Raw genomic sequence first — 21,446 nt, 5'->3', positions numbered from 1 at the left:
GACCCCTGCCCATCTAGTCCTATCTGTTTTTTATATTACAGAAATTCCTACAAATGTGCACCTTCCTCATTGGGCCCTTTCCTATTTTCTGCTGTTGCTGTGGATCATTTGTTATTTTAGTGGGGCCTGGGAACAGATGAGAGAGAAACAAGACTTCAATTTGCCATCTTTAAGGGATGGACGTAGGGAGAAAGACTTCAGATTATAAAAACAATGTAAGGATATTATAGAAAATGTAGAAAATACGGAAGCACACTAAGAAGAGAATTGCTTTCAACATTTGGGTGCACATCCTTCTAGTCATTTTTTTTCCTTATACGGAGTTTTTGCATTGCACACTTTCTCAGGTTTTACTTTCACTTAAAGTATTTTCAGTTGGGTAGAGTTGCTTTTGTAATTGACCTGCTGACTTGACAGGAGGGACACTTAGACATGTGAAAATGTCAAGTGTGGATCCAGTCTAGACAGAGCTGGGGCTGTGGGCTCGTAGAACAAGGCTGGCGTGGGAACTGGGGTGGGGTCTTATTCTTGCCTTCACAATGCATTATTATTGCTTAAGAGAAGGCTTAAGGGCACAACCATTGTAGTGACTTTGACTTTAGGTTTTTCATGCCTGAAAATGGTAGTTTCCATATCCTTTGCTGAGGTATCCCTGACACCTTTCCAGCTGCTTCCTCGGATGACGACATACTTACTTCTGAATAGCTAACAGTTACATTTATTTCACTGTTGTCTGCTTTCAGTGAAAAAAAAAATTGTATTGTTCAAACACATATGCTTTTTTGTTTATGTGGCCTGGTCTTGAAAAATCTTGATGTGTCTGTCTTAATTCCTTTAGTTTGTGAAGCACTTGCTAATCTCAAAGCACATTATCTCATTTGGTCCTTCCAATATCCCCATTTTATAGTCTAGTAAGGAGGGATTGAGCTACTTAGCTCCAAGTCACGTAGCTTGTGTGTGGTAGAACCAGGGCTCAAACCCACGTGTGGTGTTAAAGCCTGCGTATGTCCCATTTAGAACTGTAGGGAAGTAGGCTAACTGGCAAAAAGTTAGATTTGGTTCTTATCCTCAAACAAGAGAAGCTGTGTGGTCGAGTGGTTTCAGAGTACAGAGCCACAGTTTCTTGTCCTGTAAAATGAAGATAATAATTATACTTATGTCATAGGATTGTTATAAGAATTAAGCAAAATGTCCCATGCAAAATACTTGGTATGCTATTTGGAACACAGCAAACATTCACTGTATATTAGCCCAAATTATTAATATTAATTAACAATAATCAATACATATTTGCAGATAAGGTGAGTTTGATGCATTTGGTTTTACCTCGTCCAGTAAAAGAGATAGGAAAGAAAGATCAAGGTTGAGAACAGAGGGAGGTAAAATGAAGTCCTCGGTCTTTATCCCAAGTCTTCTGTTGCCATATGGTTTTTAATAAATAATGGAGATTTGAATAATATTGTTGGTTGAGAGTTCAAATCTTTCATTGTGGTTGGAGGAAGTGATAAGGAGAACTTCTTTTCGTTGTGTCTTATTTTCTCCAGCTGTAAACGTGGAAATAGCTCCTGTCTCACTGTGTTTATGTGGAGCATACTGTGGTCCTTTAATGCAAAGTACAGTACATTAACACATCCCATGGCCAGTCTTCAAACAAACTCAACCTTTGTGTGTAATGCAAAGTCAGTGCCTTCTCCCCATTCTAAGGGGGCTCTCTGGGCTTCCAAAGGGCACCAATGCCGATTTGCATTTTTTACTGAAAATTGGAGGTTATAAAATGAAATGCAAACCATGGAGAGTCTTCCCTGGCCTCTTCTCCTTTGCATTTACTAACAGTCATTCTTTCCTGCCCCATTCTGCTGTGTTCTCTAGTTTCACGTGCAAGTATCCTGCTTTCCTCAAGGCAGGAGCCAGGATTGTTCTATCGTCTTTTGTAATTTCTATGGCAGCAGTTCTCTAACGGCATTACAGTCCTTGGAAGAGTGTAAAAAGTGGAGACTCCCCCACCCAGGGTTCAGAATCAGCAGGCCTGGGGTGAGACCTGGGGGACTGCCTGTTTACCAAGCTGCTTGGATGATTCTGGCACAGGTGGTCCTTGGAGCCCACATCTAGAGAAACTGAAACCGTGTAGCAGATGCCATGATAGGATGGACGTGAGGTGCAGCACAGAACTGGATGTGGGGATGCTCTGGTGGTAGCACCTGTAATTCTGATGGTGGCTTTGGAGGCTGCAGGTATCTTTTGCTTCCCCTCTGCCTTCCCCTTCTGCCTAGTGGCCACATGGTAGAAAAGGTCTCTGGAAACAAGTTCTCAGAGGCCCCTGCAACATGAGCCTCAGGGCTGGGCAGGAAGAAGGAGTACATGTGCCTGGATTGAGGGAGACCAGACCTCAGTGTTAGGGGTGGGTTGGGGGAGCTGGCGGCAGTGGAGTTATCCTCCACCAGGCAGCTCACGGAGATTTCCTTCTCTGAACCCACAGCCCCACCTGGTCATCACAGCAAGCACCACAGCAAGACTGTTTTTTATTATTCTTTGGCTCACACATCTCCTGGATGTGGCACACGTGGGCTCATTGCTGGACCTGGCAAAATTTTTGTCTTAAAGAAATTTAAGTGGCTTTATTTATTTTTTTAAAATTAATTTATTTATTTGGCTGCATTGGGTCTTAGTTGTGGCACCCAGGATCTTCGTTGCAGCGTGCAGGCTTCTCTCTAGCTGTGGCATGCAGGCTCCAGAGCGCGTAGGCTCAGTAGTTGTGGTGTGCAGGCTCAGTAGTTGCGGCACATGGGCTTAGTTGCCCTGTGGCATGTGGGATCTTAGTTCCCTGACCAGGGATTGAACCCGCGTCCCCTGCATTGGAAGGCAGATTCTTAACCACTGGACCACCAGGGAAGTCCCTTAAGTGGCTTTATGATTAAAATACTAATCCACTGATTAAAACTTGAATACTATTTACCTCTTTATAATTTGAGCATTATTAAACCTTACATTCTGGGTCTTTGGGAGGTTGCTGGGTGCTTGGATCTGCCCCTCCTTCTTTTTCATTTCCCTGCCTCACCCAGGACTCCAAGACCAGATCCATTTTCAAGGCTTATCTTCCTCTGTTCCTTCTAGTGACTGCCTCCCTCCCATTATTCTTCTGACTCCTAATAAATTTTTTTTTGGCTTTTAATTTTTTGAGGTGTAATTTACATAAGATGAAGTGCACAGATCGAGTTTTGAAAACTGCATATTCCTGTACAACTCACACCTCTATGGAAAGATCTTGATTGGATGTGTTTCTATCATCCCAGGAAGTTCCCTCATGGCTCTCCCCAGTACCCCCTCAATTTCTCCCCTGACTCAGGCAATCACTGTTCTTACTTCTTTTACCATAGAAGTAAGCCCTAGAACTGCTTTCCTGTCCTAGAACTTCATATAAACGGGATCATACAGTAAATACTTTTTGCATCTAGCATCTTTCATTAACATAATGTTTTTGAGATTCATCCATGTTGTTTCACTGTCAGTAGTTCTTTCCTTTTTATTGCTGAGTAGTATTCCATTGTATGAATATACCACACATTGTTTATCATCCATCGATTGTTAGGCATTGGGTTGTTTCCAGTTTGGGGCTATTGTGAATAAAAGGCCTATGAACCTTCTTGTAGAGGTCTTTTTGTGGACATATGTTTTTCTTTCACTTGGGTAAATGCTTTGGAGTAGAACTTTGGGTCATATGATATGTGCATGTTTAGCTTTTTGAGAAATTCCCATTTTTTCAAAATGATTGTACCATTTTCACACTCCCAGAATGAGAGTTCTGCTAGTTCAACATCCTTGCCTACATTCAATGTTGACTTTTTAATTTCAGCTGTTCTAGTGGGCATGAAGTAGATATCATTGTGACTTAGTTTGAATTTCCCTGTCATGTTAAGCGACTTTTCATGAGTTTTTTGGCCAAAGGAATGTCTTTTATGAAGTGTTTATGAAGTTCAAGTATTATGCCCAGTTTTTATTGGGTTGCTTATATTTTTATTAATTTGAAGTTATTTATATGTTCTGGTTACAAGTCCTTTGACAGACATATGTATTGTGAATATCTTCTCCCAGCATGTGGCTTGCCATTTAATTTTCTTAATAATCTCCTTTGATGAGCAGAGGTTTTTAATTTTGATGAAGTCCAGTTTTTCAGTTTTTTCTTTAGCAGTTCGTATTTTTTGTGTCCTCTCTAGGATATCTTTTCCTGCCTCAGGGCCTCAAAGGTATTTGCCTATACTGATAAACCAAAACTTTGTATTTTGGTTTTGCATCTGAGTCTGTGACCCATCTCACATTAATTGTGTGTGCATTGTGTGCAGTGGGAGCAGTGGGGGCAGTGAGCAAAGACTCTTCTCTCCCCAGCTTTATGCAGTTGTCCCAGGACCACTTGTGGAAAAAACTGTCATTTCTCCCACTGAATGGCTTTGGCACCTTTTGGAAAGTCAGTTGACATGTGAGTCTATTCCTAGGTTGTATTCTGTTCCGTTGATCTACTTGTCCGTCCTCAGATTAGTACTGTACTGTGTTGATTACTATAACTTCCCTGCAAGTTTTGAAGTCAGGTGGTATGAATTCTCCAGCTCTTTCTTCTTTTAAAAGAACTGTTTGTTCTAGGTCCTTTAATTCCATATAAATTTTAGGCTAACTGGCAAATTTCTACAGAAAAGACTTCTGGGATTTTGATGGGATTGTGTTGAATCTGTAGATCAATTTGGAGAAAATTGATGTTTTAACAATATTTACTCTTTCAATCCACAAACATGGTCTACCTTTATTTTCATTTCTTTCAGCAAAACATTGTAATTTTCAGTGAAGAAATCTTGTATTGTATAACCTTTTAAGCATTTATTCCTGAATATTTTATATCCTTAATGCCATTTAAATGATGTTTAATTTTTTTTTGCTACTGGTATATAGAAATGTAATTGATTTCTGTGTGTTGACTTTGTGCCCTGCAATGCTGTTAAATTTATTAGTTCTAGTCATTTTGGGGGGTAAATTTCTGTGAACACAATCATGTTGTCTGAAAATAAAGGCAGTTTTACTATTTCCTTTCCAACAAGTATGTTCTTTATCTTTTTCTTGCTTTATTTCCTCCTTGTTAGGAGGAAAGTAGTCAGTCTTTTCACCATTAAGTTGTTAGCTCTAGGTTTCTGTAGATGTCCTTTGTCAGATTGAGGACATTGATAATTTGTGTTTTTTCTTTCTGTCTCTCTTGTTTTTTGATCAACCCAGCTATAGGTTTTCCAATTTTATTAAGCTTTTCAAGGGACTAACTTTTGGTTTCATTAATTTTCTTTATTGTTTGTCCATTTATCTTTTTTAAAAAAATTAATTTATTTTTATTTATTTGGCTGTGCTGGGTCTTGGTTGTGGCACACGGGATCTTTGTTGCAGCATGTGGGATCTTTAGTTGTGGCATGTGGAATCTTTAGTTGTGGCATGCGAATCTTTAGTTGTGGCATGTGGAATCTTTAGTTGTGGCATGCGAACTCTTAGTTGCGGCATGTGGGATCTAGTTCCCTGACCAGGGATCGAATCCGGGCCCCCTGCATTGGGAGCATGGAGCCTTAGCCACTGGACCACCAGGGAAGTCCCTGTTTGGCCATTTCTATTGTATTTCATTGTGTTCTACTATTTTTATTTCCTTTCTTCTAGTTACTGCATATTTAAATTTGTTCTTCTTTTCGTAGTTCCATAAAGTGAAAGCTTAGGTCGTTAATTTTAAAACCTTTTTTTCTTTTCTAATATTAGCATTTGGAGCTACAAATTTCCCTATAGGAAGATTTTCCCTAGAGGAAAATTCCCTGTAGAAAAAGCACTGTTTTTCTGCATCTCATAAATTTTGATGTGTTGTTTTCTTCACTGTCAGTTGGTTTGAAATTTCTTCTGATTTCTCGTGTGAATCCCAGTCACTTTAAAAGACTCAATTTAAATCTTATGTCTTCTCTTTTCTGATGACTCTAACCTATTTTCTCTTTTCCACCTCATTCATTATATATTTTCTCTGTATAGTTTTATACTCTGTTTTAGTCTCTCATTTTTTTTATGCATACACATTTGTTTTATGTGTGTATCTTTTACTGACTCCCAAAATGAACGATAGTCTCTTTGATTACAAGAACTCCATCGTATGCTGACTCTGTAAACTTTTTAGTACCTTGTCTGTAGTTGGCATACAATTAACAGACATTTCTTAAGCACCATTAATGTAGGAGCTATTGTGGATGATAAAGGTTGGGTATAATCCAGATACGCTTTAACTAATTTTTAAAAGATATTAACTAACGGCACAAAATAATATATAATAAAAGCCAAATGAGAGGAGACGTCATTAAACACTCCAGGTACTCTGAAGAGGAAGAGGAGACTGTAGGACAAATTATTTGAGGAGGATTTCAGAGAGGACTTGGGATTTGAATTGGCCCTGAAACAGAGGTGGGATTTAAGTGAAGATGGAGGAAATGCCATTCCCACTGTGGGAAAATCATGTGCAATGGTCCTGAGGTATAAATGTACACTGCCCATTTGGAGGATGGGGAGAGACTAGCATGGGAAAACTAGGGGACAGAAGTCAGGGCTACTGTGAAGCAGGATATGGAGTTATGGGTTTGGCATACTCATTTTTGATGGCAAATCTGCTGTGCCATCTTGGTGCTCATGCAGTTTTCTTTCCTGCTTGGCCCTCTTATTCTGCATCTGCCAGTCAGAGCTTCTCAGCAGTGCTTTCTGAGTAGCATGGGAAGGAGTTTCCAGGCCACATCCCCTGCCTCTTTGCACTTGGACTTAGGCACTCTTTGTTTTCTCTTGGAAATTTTCTTTCTTGGTTGCCTCTGGAGTCCAGTCACTCCTCTGAAGCAGCAGTTGTGGTTTTTTAAGGCTGGTGGCCAGGAGGCCTGGTGATTTGGTTTGTTTCCAGGAAATCTTGTTCTAGCTCCACCCTCCCTGCCCAGTTCAAAGAGTGTCCACACCCTTAATTAAGAAAAAGGAAACCACCTTTTCCAAATGAATATCATAAAACAGAGAACCTAAGTGTACTTCTCTGGGAAGACCAAAGCACTTCTGTCTACAAACCAATATTGACATTGACCCTTTGTACCCATTCATTCCCTCATTCACTCAGGAGCCTTTGTTTTCATCGTTCTCTTCTAATGCATCTGGCTGGGAACACAATAGACATTTTCATCCCACAGAATTTTACTGTAGACCTTTGGTTTGCATAATCTTAAGCTAAATTTTTGGGGTGTGTGTGTGTGTGTGTGTGTGTGTGTGTGTGCAGGACTGGTCTGAGACTTGGAAGAAGCTGCAGGCACTTGCAGTAGTGTTGGGCCAACAAGGCTACTCACAAGGTGGGTAGCAAACAGCAAATTCAAAAGCTGGGCAGTCTGAGAGCCCAGAAGAGGGAGCATTAGGGCTACTCAGGGAAGGCTTCCAGAAACCTTGGGGGTGGAGGGGCTGAATTTGGATTCAGGAGGGGATAATGTAAGCATCGTCTTAGAGTTGCCACTGAGCACTGCATTTCAGGGGGCAGTTAGAAGCCTACCCCGCTGAGACAGAAGAGCGTGTGTGGAGGGGGTGGGTGGAGAAATGAAGCTTTGGTGGAGGCTATTTCTTTAGGCTTCCCAAGGCCGAAATCTATGCTCAAACAGTAGCCAGAACCCATAGAATTAAATGTATTTCTAACTAAGATTTATTTGTATGCCCATGTATAAAATTTATTATACTTATAATAATCCACTTTTTAAAATGCAGTGTGAGTTATGGCCAGTTAAGTTTCTGAGGTTGAAATCAGCCTCAGGCCTTGGTCCTGCTGGGTCTCTTTGGGACCCCTGTCTGCTCAGCCAGGCCATGAGGAGTGGCAGCAAATGGAAGAGAGAAATTCTGCTTCTCTAGTGTCCAGGGCTGGGCAGAGAGGTATCTTCAGGGGGTCCCACCCCCACCCAATGGCAGAGAAGCACCTTCCTCAGCAGATGGAGGGTAGGGAGGCTAGGCTGGGGCTGGGTCAGTTCAAAGCTCCCCAGGGCACACCCAGTGGCAGCCTAACCAACCTCCCTAAGGGACTGGAGTCTGGATCAGACCACCTATTATATGCACTTGGGGGGTAGAAACCAGGGAACCAGCCACATTAGGGGACACTTTAGGGGTTTTCATTAAAGCTCCTGATTTGTTGGTTTGGGGAGCTGAGGGGACTTTGATTTTTAAAATATACTGCATCCGGGACTACTGCTTTGGGAGACTCAGGCAGCTTCCTCCAACTCCAGAGCACGTAGTAGAATAAAATAGGAATAAATGGCTAGCTTAAAATTTTAAAAAATTCCTTTCCCCCAAAGTGGGGCCAGCCCATCCGGGGCCTGCTGGCTGCTGGGCTCAGCTTCCCGCTACAGTGGGAAGCTGGCCTCCCTCTCCCTCTCCTGGGGCCTGGCTCAACAGTGCCCTCGACCCTCACACCAGGCTTCTTGGCTTTGGGAAGAGATGTCAGGGTCAAACTCTGTGACAGGTGTGAGGACACAGTGAACACTGTGTATCCCTGGTTAAAATGGACCTGTGGTGTAACTGAGTTTCCCCCCATGGGATAGAGGGTCACTCAGCAGAAGGACGGAAGGGGGCTCAGACATCCTCCCATCCTCCCTGCCTGGCCTGATCAAGGCATGTGGGGACCCAGGGAGGGGCCCCAATCCTAGCCACCTCCCTCGTCCATGTGCCTCTCAGTCCTCTGTCACTTCCTTCCTGTTTCGTGGCCCTATAGTTTCATAATTTTAAAAACTCTTCCACAGTTACATGCACTCTGAACTTCTTCTATTTTGTCCTTTTTGGTCACATGTGCCTTGGAGGTAAGTGTTTCAGCAACTCCCCATGGCCAGCTTCCCCGTGTCCTGCCCTGTCCACGCTTCAGGCCTCGGGGCTGCCGTCACCGCGCTCCCCATCTCACACAGTGTTGTTTTTCTCGCCAGAGTTCAGACATCCTCAGCAGCATTGGCTATGAGACCATCATCCAGCATCTGAACAATGGCCGCAAGAACTGCAAAGAGTTTGAAGACTTTTTAAAAGAAAGGTACATGTTGTTTCTCTCTGAAGACAGAGGGTGGACAAAACACTCCCACACAGACAAGGACAGTTTACTGGTTTTGTTTGTTTTTAATGGTCCACAAAACCCTCTGCTGTAAAGTTATGGAACGATCCCCAAGAAGTAAATGATATCTTTGTCCTAAAGCTCTTAGGAAGCCATTCAAGAGATAAGATTTATGAATGAAACAGCAAACAAAATATAATAAAATACTAAGTTCTGTGATACGTATGATACTGAAAGACCTCACGGGAGAGGGGAGCTTGGGACGACTGGCAAAAACAGAGGGGCAGCGTCATGGAGGAGGAGATCTTGAAGCGTCCCTTAACTCGAGGAAGAGATGGCTTTGGTCAGTGGAGGAACACGCAGGTGTCTATGGGAGGGCAGCAAGCAGGGCCTGTGCAGTGACAGGGAGGCAGAGCCTGGCTCAGAGACCACTGAGCTGCGGTGGTGGGAAAGATGCAGGGGCCAGTCGTGGTGCTCCGCAGGGTGGTGGGCTTGGTGGCCTGGGGGGATCTGGCATGCTTTAGAGGACTCCCTCCCCTCCCCTTCTCTTCCCTTCCTTTCCTTTAAGATTAAAAAAAATTCTATACTTAATGGGGTAAGTTAGTTTTATGGAAAATCTTATTCATCTGGAAGCCTCCATTTCCCGGTGACTCTGGATGAAGGAGTGCTTTGTGGAGATTTTTGTCCAAAGATCTGGGTTGTTGCCAGGACCCAAACTGATGAACCGGTTCTGTTTGTAAGGCAGTGAGTGAGAGAGTCGTTACTTGCAGATACAGACAGCAAAGTGCTTTTGATCAAATCTCTATTTTCTACTCAAGAGAACATTAGGGTAACATAAAACTCACACTGGTTGCCCGCTCTCAGATGGCGAGGCCTCTCCCCTTGAACTGTTTCAAAGGTCCAGGGCAGCTGAGCACTGCCACGCTGTGAGTCTCAGGAGGGGTGGACACAGAGAGGTCTGTCCACTGTCAGGCCCCATGGAACTGGTCGCTGTGCCTCCTTTGAGGGACCAGCCTCCCTCTTCTACCCAAGCTGGTTGACAGTGGTGACACCAAGTTACAACTTTCCTTTCTCTTGACAAACACTGGAGGTGAGCTTCTTCCTTTCTTCAATTGTCTCTGACAAAGGAGCAAGCACACAAGAGTTTCCCCACTGTATAGGACATAGAAATTGCAGAACATCCCTTGCTTTATGTGTTTCTCCTCCACTTGGGGCTTTTATAAATTTTCTCCTGGGAATGATATAGCTTTGCCATACATCCATGAAGGAGGTGTTGGCTAATGGCCAAAGCTTCTGCAGCCCAGACAGAACAATCCAAGGTTCCCCTGACACAATGGGGATGGTGGTATATATCAGTGGTGTCTACATTTTTTTGAATGTAACCCTCAGTACAAAATACATTTTACACTGCCACCCAGTACACACATGCATGAAACAAAAGTTTAATAAAACATTACTACCCTATTATTTTACTCAATTCTATTTAATTAAAAACTGCTGGTCATGTATGCAGAAAACAGTAAGACACTGATGAAAGAAATTAAAGATTATACAAACAGATGGAGAGATATACCATGTTCTTGGATTGGAAGAATCAACATTGTGAAAATGACTATACTACCCAAAGCAATCTACAGATTCAGTGCAATCCCTATCAAACTACCAGTGGCACTTTTCACAGACCTAGAACAAAAAATTTCACAATTTGTATGGAAACACAAAAGACTCCGAATAGCCAAAGCAGTCTTGAGAAAGAAACACAGAGCTGGAGGAATCAGGCTCCCTGACTTCAGACTGTACTACAAAGCTACAGTAATCAAGACAATATGGTACTGGTACAAAAACAGAAATATAGATCAATGGAACAGGATAGAAAGCCCAAAGATATACCCACGCACATATGGTCACCTTATTTTTGATAAAGGAGGCAAGAATATACAATGGAGAAAAGACAGCCTCTTCAATAAGTGGTGCTGGGAAAACTGGACAGCTACATGTAGAAGAATGAAATTAGAACACTCCCTAACACCATACGCAAAAATAAACTCAAAATGGATTAAAGACCTAAATGTAAGGCCGGACACTATAAAATTCTTAGAGGAAAACATAGGCAGAACACTCTATGACATGAATCACAGCAAGATCCTATTTTTTTTTAAAAATAAATTTATTTATTTATTTATTTATTTATTTATTTATAGCTGTGTTGGGTCTTCATTTCTGTGCGAGGGCTTTCTCCAGTTGTGGCAAGCGGGGGCCGCTCTTCATCGCGGTGCGCGGGCCTCTCACTATCGCAGCCTCTCCTGTTGCGGAGCACAGGCTCAGTAATTGTGGCTCACGGGCCTAGTTGCTCTGCGGCATGTGAGATCCTCCCAGACCAGGGCTCGAACCCGTGTCCCCTGCATTGGCAGGCAGATTCTCAACCGCTGCGCCACCAGGGAAGCCCCAGCAAGATCCTTTTTGACCCAGCTCCTAGAGAAATGGAAATAAAAACAAAAATAAACAAATGGGACCTAATGAAACTTAAAAGCTTTTGCACAACAAAGGAAAACATAAACAAGACGAAAAGACAGCCCTCAGAATGGGAGAAAATATTTGCAAATGAAACAACTGACAAAGGATTAATCTCCAAAATTTACAAACAGCTCATGCAGCTCAGTATCAAAAAAACAAACAACCCAATCCAAAAGTGGGTAGAAGACCTAAATAGACATTTCTCCAAAGAAGATATACAGATTGCCAACAAACACATGAAAGAATGCTCAACACCATTAATCATTAGAGAAATGCAAATCAAAACTACAATGAGATATCATCTCACACCAATCAGAATGGCCATCATCAAAAAATCTACAAACAATAAATGCTGGAGAAGGTGTGGAGAAAAGGGAACCCTCTTGCACTGTTGGTGGGAATGTAAATTGATACAGCCACTGTGGAGAACAGTATGAAAGTTCCTTAAAAAACTAAAAATAGAACTACCATACGACCCAGCAATCCCACTACTGGGCATATACCCTGAGAAAACCATAATTCAAAAAGAGTCAAGTACCACAATGTTCATTGCAGCTCTATTTACAATAGCCAGCACATGGAAGCAACCTAAGTGTGCATCAACAGATGAATGGATAAAGAAGATGTGGCACATATATACAATGGAATATTACTCAGCCATAAAAAGAAACGAAATTGAGTTATTTGTAGTGAGGTGGATGGACCTAGAGTCTGTCATACAGAGTGAAGTAAGTCAGAAAGAGAAAAACAGATACCGTATGCTAGCACATATATATGGAATCTAAAAAAAAAAAAAAAAAAGGTTCTGAAGAACATAGGGGCAGGACAGTAATAAAGACGCAGACATAGAGAATGGACTTGAGGACACAGGGAGGGGGAAGGGTAAGCTGGGACGAAGTGAGAGAGTGGCATGGATATATATACACTACCAAATGTAAAATAGATAGCTAGTGGGAAGCAGCCGCATAGCACAGGGAGATCAGCTCAGTGCTTTGTGACCACCTAGAGGGGTGGGATAGGGAGGGTGGGAGGGAGATGCAAGAGGGAAGAGTTATGGGGATATATGTATACATATAGCTGATTCACTTTGTTATACAACAGAAACTAACATACCATTGTAAAGCAATTATACTCCAATGAAGATGTTAAAAAAAAAAAAACTGCTGGTCATAACCCATTGAATTAATTTATGGTTTACAAATGGGTCATGACCCACAGTTTGAAAATCACAAGTCCAGACAGAACTCAAAAGCTAAGATCTCACTTTTTAAATGTTTCGCAGAAATATATAGGTAAGAGGAGAAAATATATGCAAATTAAAAATTATTAAATATGTGTACTGCATTGCTGGTATATGGTCATTTTTCTGCAGGCGCTTCATAGCAAAAGAAACCAGTCCCGTGTTCTATGATTTTGGGGAAGAATCTGCTGGCATCAGGTCAGAGTGTCAGATACGTCTGCCCTGGGTGTGGGGACTTGAGGCCCCTGAGCAAGTGGCCTGCCTGGCTTTGGGCCTCCTTTCATGGTAGTGTGCTTGCCAGAAGGAGGCTTCTCCACTGAGGGCATGTGTTTTGTTCCGGGTTAGCTCATGAGAGGAAGTGCAGTCCTCTTCAGGTTCAGGGGTCCAGGCTTTCTTTCTGCCCTCATAGGTGCGGGGGGACCTGGCACCTGGGACTCAGTCTCGGCCGTAGTCCGATAATGCCGAAACGGCCTCCTCAGGTCTTGAGCATTATTTTACTGAGCTGCCATAAATTTCATGTGGAACCCTGGCATATTTGGCGTTCATTATGGACCAGAGGAAAAACACACACAGACACAGGGGTGAAGATAACAGCAGTCTGCCAGGTAGTATTTATTATTTTGTTCCTGAAGTGTCATCACATACATTTATAACATTTTTATGGTATGTGGCTAATGTGGTAGTTTTAGGACCCCCCCCCCCCGCCTCCCGCCACACCCCCAAAGTGTTGGAGTCTCACCGTGGACCTCTGGAATTTCTGGCAGCTCAACCTGCTGGGGGCAGCAAGGGGAAGGGAGAGATACTGCATTTCCCAGGGTCCTCCCTCCCGCACTCTCTCCAGATGGAACTAGGACTGTGCCCCTCCATGCCATGTTTTACCTCCGTTATGGAAACTAGGAAGTATCCTTTTCCTTGGTTGTACCAGATGGGTTGCAGTAAATCCATCTACACTCATTTGAGGATGGACAGAACAATCATACGGTGCAAGGAGAAGTGTGACATGCTGCTCTGGAGCGGGCAGGAATGCTGCCTTTTTTGCATCTGCATTGCTGATCCGGGGGCTGTGTCTCAGTGTGTGCTCTGTAGCTGACCAGTCCCCAGTAAGTCCTGGATGACTTACTATAACACAGCAAGTAAATAACAAAACAGAGTAACAAACAACCTATCAGTAAACTGTGAATTTGCCTAGTTTACCATCTATCAGTGACGACATAGATGATGACAACCACAGCCAACCTCTGAACGGCTACGCAGTAGCAGCCACATATTGAGCACTTGCTGTGTGCCGTGCTGGGAGCTTTGTCTCACGATATTTATTATCTTTATTGATCTTTATTACAGTAATGTTGAGGTTTACACGTCCCTTTGAAATAGTCTCCTTTGACACACACCAACTACATAAGGTATTATTATTTCCATTTTCTTTTCATGAAAATGTAGCTTTTATTTATTTTTTTTAGATTTTTTTTTTTGAAAATGTAGCTTTTAAAATGAGATTGGATAAGTAATTTACCACGGGAACCTAAAAAGAATCTAGAACAGCTCCAGAGACATGGCATCTCACACAGACTCTGTGTTGATGACTCATCAACTGTGGGCAGAAGAGCAGGTGACTTTCCAGGAGGCAGGGCTTGCTCCCAGCATGGAGGTTTCTCTCCCTCCCTTTTCTCTCTGTTTCGTATTCTCACTCATCATACCCACTCTACCTGTCCAGGCGGACAGGTTTATTAATGAGCGTGCTTCGGATGTCTCTGCCTCCACATCTTTACTCCATTATTTCCCCACCTGGAATGTGCTCCTTTTTCTGCGACTCCTAGGTGAATCCTCCCCATCCTTCAAAGTCCAGGTCAAATTTCCTTCTCTTCCTCCTTTTCCTTTTTTTTTTTCTTTAAAAGAAGCATTCTACGTAGCGCTCCAGCCTGAGATCATCCACTGGTTAACAATTAAAATGATCCTATCTTATCACTGGTAGCCCAAGCCCATGGACTCTCCTGCCCCTAGAACCCTAGGTGAGGCCAGGCATTACATACTGAGCTCCTGGTATGAGCAGGAGATAAATATAAAAATGAGGATAATTTTGGCCACCCAGAGGGTGGCCAAGTGTGACTAAATGAGATTATGTTAATAGCTGCCATTTACTGAAGGCTTGCTAGATATAAGCTAACATCTAATTTGCATATATTATCTCATTTAATTCTCAAAATAACCCTGTATGGCAAGTTTTATCATCCTTATTTTACAAGTGAAGAAACTGAGGTTCAGACAAGTTATATAACTTGCCTAAAATCAGACAGGTAATCAGGGGTAGATCTGGTTTCAAACATAGGAAAGTTGACCTCTGGAATCTGTGCTGTTAATCACTTCAGTATACTGAGTACGGTACCTGGTACACAGTAAGTGGTGGGTAAATGGTACCCATTACTAATATTGTTATATTAAGCCTAGAAGTTATGTAGAGAATATATCATCAGCTCCATTTTACAGATGAGAAAACTGAGGTTCAGTGGGAGTTTATATGACTTGTCCAAGATTATGAAAGCAGTAAGTAGTAGAGCCAGGACTTCTATTAATCCCATGTCTAACGGTTTTTCTACTTTATTTAGTGGTCTCCTTAGAACACTAGGTATATTCTTTGAAAGGAGGCTTCTCCAGGAACTTGGTGGTCAGATCAGCCCTCTTAACTGTGTGTTGCAACATGATCCTGAGTAGGGAGGAGGGAAGTGTGCTTGTGGGACCCCTTTAGGTCTGAAATTATAACTATGGACTGGGGGATCCCCAGCCCCAGTGCTCTGGGACTCTGGGCTCTTTCCACAAGCTCCTGTACTCCCATTGTTCTTTTTTAGGGAGAAGTCAACCTATCCTGGTTACAGCTCTCCTTCTGGGATCCTCATTGTGGGTCAGCTGTCTGTCAGGATGGGCTTAAGAATGACAGATTGCCAGGTAGGAGTGACTGATTCCCTTAGACATTATCACCTTGTGGTCAAGTTATAGCCAAACCATTATGTGCTATATGAGTTTCCTAGGGCTGCTGTAGCAAATTGCCACAAACTGGGTGGCTTAAGACAACAGAAATTTATTCTCTCATAGTTCTCAAGGCCAGAAGTCCAAAATCAAGATCTGCAGGATCATGCTCTCATGAAGGCTTTAGGAGAGAGTCTGTTCTATGTTATTTTTGTTGTGTTTTTTTTTTAAAATATTTATTTATTTATTTATTTGGTTGTGCCGGGTCTTAGTTGCAGCAGGCAGCCTCCTTAGTTGCAGCTCACCAGCTCCTTAGTTGCGGCACGTGGGCTCCTTAGTTGCAGCAGACGGGATCCTTTAGTTGCAGCACGCGGGCTCCTTAGTTGTGACATGCGAACTCTTGATTGCAGCATGCATGTGGGATCTAGTTCCCTGACCAGGGATGGAACCCGGGCCCCCTGCATTGTGAGCGTGGAGTCTTAACCACTGTGCCACCAGGGAAGTCCCTGTTCTATGTCATTTTCTTAGCTTCTAGTTTTGCTGGCAATACTTGGCGTTCCTTGGTTTGCAGCCTCTAACTCCAATCTCTTCTTCTGTCGTCACGTGGCATTCTTCTCCTGTGTCTTCCTGTCATCTTCATATTGGGTTAAGGGTCCATCCTAATTCAGTGTAACCTCAACTAATTATATCTACAATAACCCAATTTCCAAATAAAGTCATATTCTGAGATACTGGGGTTTAGGACTTTAGTATATTTGGGGCCTTGTGGGCGGACACAATTCAACCCATAACATGTACCCAACAGAATGGGGTGGAAGCCGAGACCTATAAGGGAAGTAGAGACTGGGATGGAAGGTGAGTAGCTAAGTCTTCAAATCGAGGCTTCCTCAGAAGCCAGTGGTGATATAAATCAAGACCTTTCTCATTGTCAGTTTCCTCCTCTATAAAATGGAGGGATTATATTAGGTGTTTTGTAAGATTCCCTCTGGATCTAACAATGTGGTTCTTCTCAAGGAATTTATAATTCAGTCTTGGTACTGTGATGGGTGTATATGGTAAAAATTTATTAAAGTGTCAAGTTTTAAAGCAGAATGATTTCCTCTGCTTTGGGGCTGCCAGGAACACTGGGTTGAGGGTCATCCTTAGGTTTCTTTCAAGATTTATGGAAAAGGCCAAATCTGACAATATTTGCAGTGGGTCAGTGAAGGGGAAATGGCACATGGATTATTCCTGGTCTGGGAATTTGAACAGGGAGGAGAAAAAGTGAGCTGGAGTTTTCAAGGAGGGCTTGTGAGGAAAGTGTAGCCAACTGGGTGCTTACAGTGGTATTCCCTCTTCTGTTACCTATACTGTTTTGTACATTTTCATTATGGCCCTTGTTACATGGGCCTCATATTCAAATGAAAGTATTGGTTTACATTCCCCCCGTCCCTCACCCATGAGCTCCTCTAGGCAGGCCTCATATTTCAGTCACCTCTGTGTTCTCCTAATGTGATGCCTGGCACATAGTGGATGTTCAATAATGACAAATTGATGAGCAGATAACAGGGAAAATTTGGATCGGTGGTAGAACGGTGATCTAGGTTAAAGCCTACTTATTCAGGGGTGATTTTTGCAAAGTCCTAGTGATTCCTTCATTGGCTACAGGCCCCTGGACTCCACTGCTTCCCATTTGCTGAGGAAACACCCTCTTAATCTTGTGGTTGTTCCCCTGATTTCATGAGGAGGAGGTTGTAGTTTCACCTTTATCAAAACTCCTTCTTTGGGGCTTCCCTGGTGGCGCAGTGGTTGAGAATCTGCCTGCTAATGCAGGGGACACGGGTTCGAGCCCTGGTCTGGGAAGATCCCACATGCCGCGGATCGACTAGGCCCGTGAGCCATAACTACTGAGCCTGCGCATCTGGAGCCTGTGCTCCGCAACAAGAGAGGCCACGATAGTGAGAGGCCCGCGCACCGCGATGAAGAGTGGCCCCCGCTTGCCACAGCTAGAGGAAGCCCTCGCACAGAAACGAAGACCCAATACAGCCAAAAATAAATAAATAAATAATAATTTAAAAAAAAAAAAAAAAAAAAAAACTCCTTCTTTTCTCCAAAGAGCACACCACTGTGCCTGCTGGAACTCATTAAGTCATCCTTTAGTATCCATAGGGGATTGGTTCCAGGAACCCCAGGATCCACAGATGCTCGAGTCCTGTATAAAATGGCTTACTGGACTTCCCTGGTGGTCCAGTGGGTAAGACTCCATGCTCCCAATGCAGGGGGCCCGGGGTCGATCCCTTGTCAGGGAACTAAGATCCCACATACCGCAACTAAGCCCACGCACCGCAACTACTGAGCCCATGCGCTCTAGAGCTCCCACACCACAACTAGAGAAGCCTGTGCACCACAACTGGAGAAGCCCGTGCACCACAACTGGAGAAGCCCACACGCCACAACGAAGAGCCCATGCGTTGCAAGGAAGACCCAGCACAGCCAAAATAAATTAATTAATGGAAAAAAAATGGCGTACTATTTGCATATAACCTACGCATATCCTCCTGTATACTTTAAATCATCTCTAGGTTACTTATAGTACCTAATACAATGTAAATGCTATGCAGATAGTTGCCAGCATAGGCAAATTCAAGTTTTGCTTTTTGGAACTTTCTGGAATTTTTTCCCCCAAATATTTTTCATCCCCAGTTGGTTGAATCTGTGGATGTGGAATCTGCAGTTACAGAACCCGAGGTTGTGGAGGGCGGACTGTACTTGTCAGATTCTAGGACTCTCCATGAGGATCAGGTGCTACCTGTGGTGAGTTCAGATTCATGGTGCCTTAGTGTTAGAAGAAAGGGATTGAGTAAATTCTGTTACCAGAAACCACAAAAGATTATCAAGAAATCTTTTTTTTTTTAAGAAATCTTAATGGATATAATCCTGAAAGGATAAAATACATGTACGTTATACATATTTATTTTAAAGAAAATAGCCTTAGTTTCTTTTTACGTGTAAAAATAATAAATGTTCATTGTAGGGTATCATAATTTTTATATAGATATGGTGAATAGAGATTCTGAAAGGTAGAAATAGTTTCTAGGGAGTTAAAATGCATCCTTTCTTACAACTAGAGTCAGTTTCAGGTGTGTTTCACTTTACATTATCAGGAGTGGGCAAAAATTTAGAAATAGAATCCAAGAGTAGAAGCCCAAGAAAACACAGGATTCTTGCTCAAGCTGTGGTAGTGAGGGGAAGTTAATGTATAAGATCAGAAAGGCATAAAAGAGAATTCACGCGCATGGTTTCAGAGCAAGTAGGTAGGGTTGCCCACAGTACCAGGAGCAGGATGAACCCAAATGACGCAACAGCCATGCAAATTACCTTAGCCAAAAGAAAAAGGAGGGAGAGAAGAAGGGAGAGAGGGAGCAAGGAAGATATGAAGTCAAAAAGAGCAAAAGAACCAGGGCCCCAAACTCAAGAACAGATAGACAAAGCCACTCCAAACTCTGGGTAACTGATCCCAAGTAGAAAATTTACCAAAAGGGAATAATAAAAGTATTCAGAGAGAGAATCCAGGAAAAATTTCATGGAATGTAGAAGAACTAAATAGATCTGAAGGGCACACACTATAAACCAGGAAACATTGATACACAGTAATCAATATTGATTATGATTATTTAAGAATCAACATTAACATTCATCCTGGTTAAGTTATTTAGTTAAAGAAAGAATAGTTCAAGTATCTAGGAAGGAAATGAACCAAGTTTTTGAAACAGGAATGGGCAGCAGGGAATCCGGTTGGCCTTGAGTTTCTCTTCAATGACAGAAGCCAATGGAACAAGTTCAGCAGAGTTCTGAGGGAAAGTTTAAGAACATTCATTACACCAGCGAGGTTGTCATTCAGATATAAAGGCCACACCATCATCAAAAAGTCTACAAATAATAAATGTTGGAGAGGGTGTGGTGTAAAGGGAACCCTCCTACACTGTTGGTAAGGATGTAAATTGGTGCAGCCTCTGTGGAGAACAGTATGGGGGTTCCTCAAAAAACTAAAAATAGAGTTACCGTATGATCCAGCAATCCCATTCTGGAGCATATATCTGGAAGAGACGAAAACTCTAATTTGAAAAGATACATGCACCCCAGGGTTCATTGCAGCACTATTTACAATAGCCAAGACATGGAAGCAACCTAAATGTCCATCAACAGATGAATGGATAAAGAACCTGTGGTACATATATACAATGGAACACTACTCAGTCGTAGAAAAGAATGAAGTAATGCCATTTGTGGCAACATGGATCAATCTAGAGATTATCATACTAAGTGAAGTAAGACACAGAAAGACAAATATCCTAAGATAACACTTACAGGTGGAATCTAGAAAAGATAAAAATAAACTTATTTACAAAACAGAAACAGACTCACAGGCATAGAAAACAACCTTATGGTTACCAAAGGAGAAAGGTGGGGGGAGGATAAATTAGGTGTGTGAGGTTAACAGATATACACTACTATATATAAAATAGATAAACAAGTACCTACTGTATAGCACCGGGAACTATATTCGATATCCTGTAATAACCTGTAATGGAAAAGAATCTGAAAAATAACATATATAGATATATGTATATGTATAACTGAATCACTTTGCTGTACGCCTGAAAGTAACACAACCTGGTAACAACTGTACTTCAATAAAAAGTAAAAAATAATAATTTCAAATATGAAGGCCACAGGTAAATGGTTTCAAATATGAAAGAACTCAGGAAATACTGATGCCCTCCCTTCTGAGCCATTTTGGCAAAAGATCACAAAGTGATGAAATTCAGCCAGAAGATCACAAAGTGAAGAAATGAACCAAGATACAAATCTTAGGGATGGAAAAGCTATGGTAATAGGACTGGTGGTGAGCATCACATCCATTTTAATAAATAGTTAAGACTAAACAACTGGGGGAATTATGATTGGAGAACAGCGTGTGTTATAGACACAAATGAAGTAAAAATAATGTAAACATTATCAAGGAGGAGGTGGAGGTACGATAGTGCTAATCATCTCATCCTTTCACGGGCGGGCTGTCAAACATCTGAAATTGTCTAAAGCTGAAATAGGTCATTAAAATATTTTAATGTCTCAATCCCCTTAATTATTTTCATAAACTCCTTTTTAGCTTTAGAAGGATATTTGAGGAATTAATTTTTCCCGTGGCAAAGAAACAATTATTTGAAATTCAGCAATTCCTTCAGCTTCCTTTCAGTTTTCTTTTCTTCTGTGAAATTTAAATAAAATCAGGCTTAATACTTTATTTTTAAATAGCATGTAGAATATAGTCTCATTCTTTTAAAATTACTCATGCCTGCCTGTCCATCCTTCCTGCCTGCATATCCGCATAAAGGAATGTCCATTACAATCATCACCTGGTGTTAATACTAATTAATTTTAGTTGGTGGAATTTTGGACAGTTTGTTGCTTTCTTCTATGTATTTTTCTTTTTCCTTATTTTTGAATAATGAGCATGTATCATTTTAAAATGGATAAGGTCATTATTTAGAAAGGACAGATGAGCGTGGGAGAAACTTTATAACATGTAAGAGTAAGTATTGATATTCAAAATAAAGAACTTCTACAGAATAATAGGAAAAAGGCAAAACAGTTAAAAAATTG

The 21,446-nt window shown here is 41.9% G+C and overlaps 1 protein-coding gene across 1 annotated transcript in view; it reads left to right on the top strand.

The window, feature by feature from the left end:
- PSTPIP2 (proline-serine-threonine phosphatase interacting protein 2) overlaps positions 1-21,446 on the top strand; it is an 86,737-nt gene that overhangs the window by 39,301 nt on the left and 25,990 nt on the right. Inside the window, exon 2 of the mRNA XM_068563404.1 lies at positions 8,970-9,070. Within this exon, the coding sequence (XP_068419505.1) occupies positions 8,970-9,070 (101 nt within the window). The remainder of the gene's footprint in view (positions 1-8,969; positions 9,071-21,446) is intronic.

The sequence above is a fragment of the Eschrichtius robustus genome, chromosome 14 (assembly GCF_028021215.1).
Source record: "Eschrichtius robustus isolate mEscRob2 chromosome 14, mEscRob2.pri, whole genome shotgun sequence".
NCBI classification, from domain to species: Eukaryota; Metazoa; Chordata; class Mammalia; order Artiodactyla; family Eschrichtiidae; genus Eschrichtius; species Eschrichtius robustus.
Note: the sequence above shows the minus strand (reverse complement) of the source record. Positions and strands in the feature narration are given on the sequence as shown.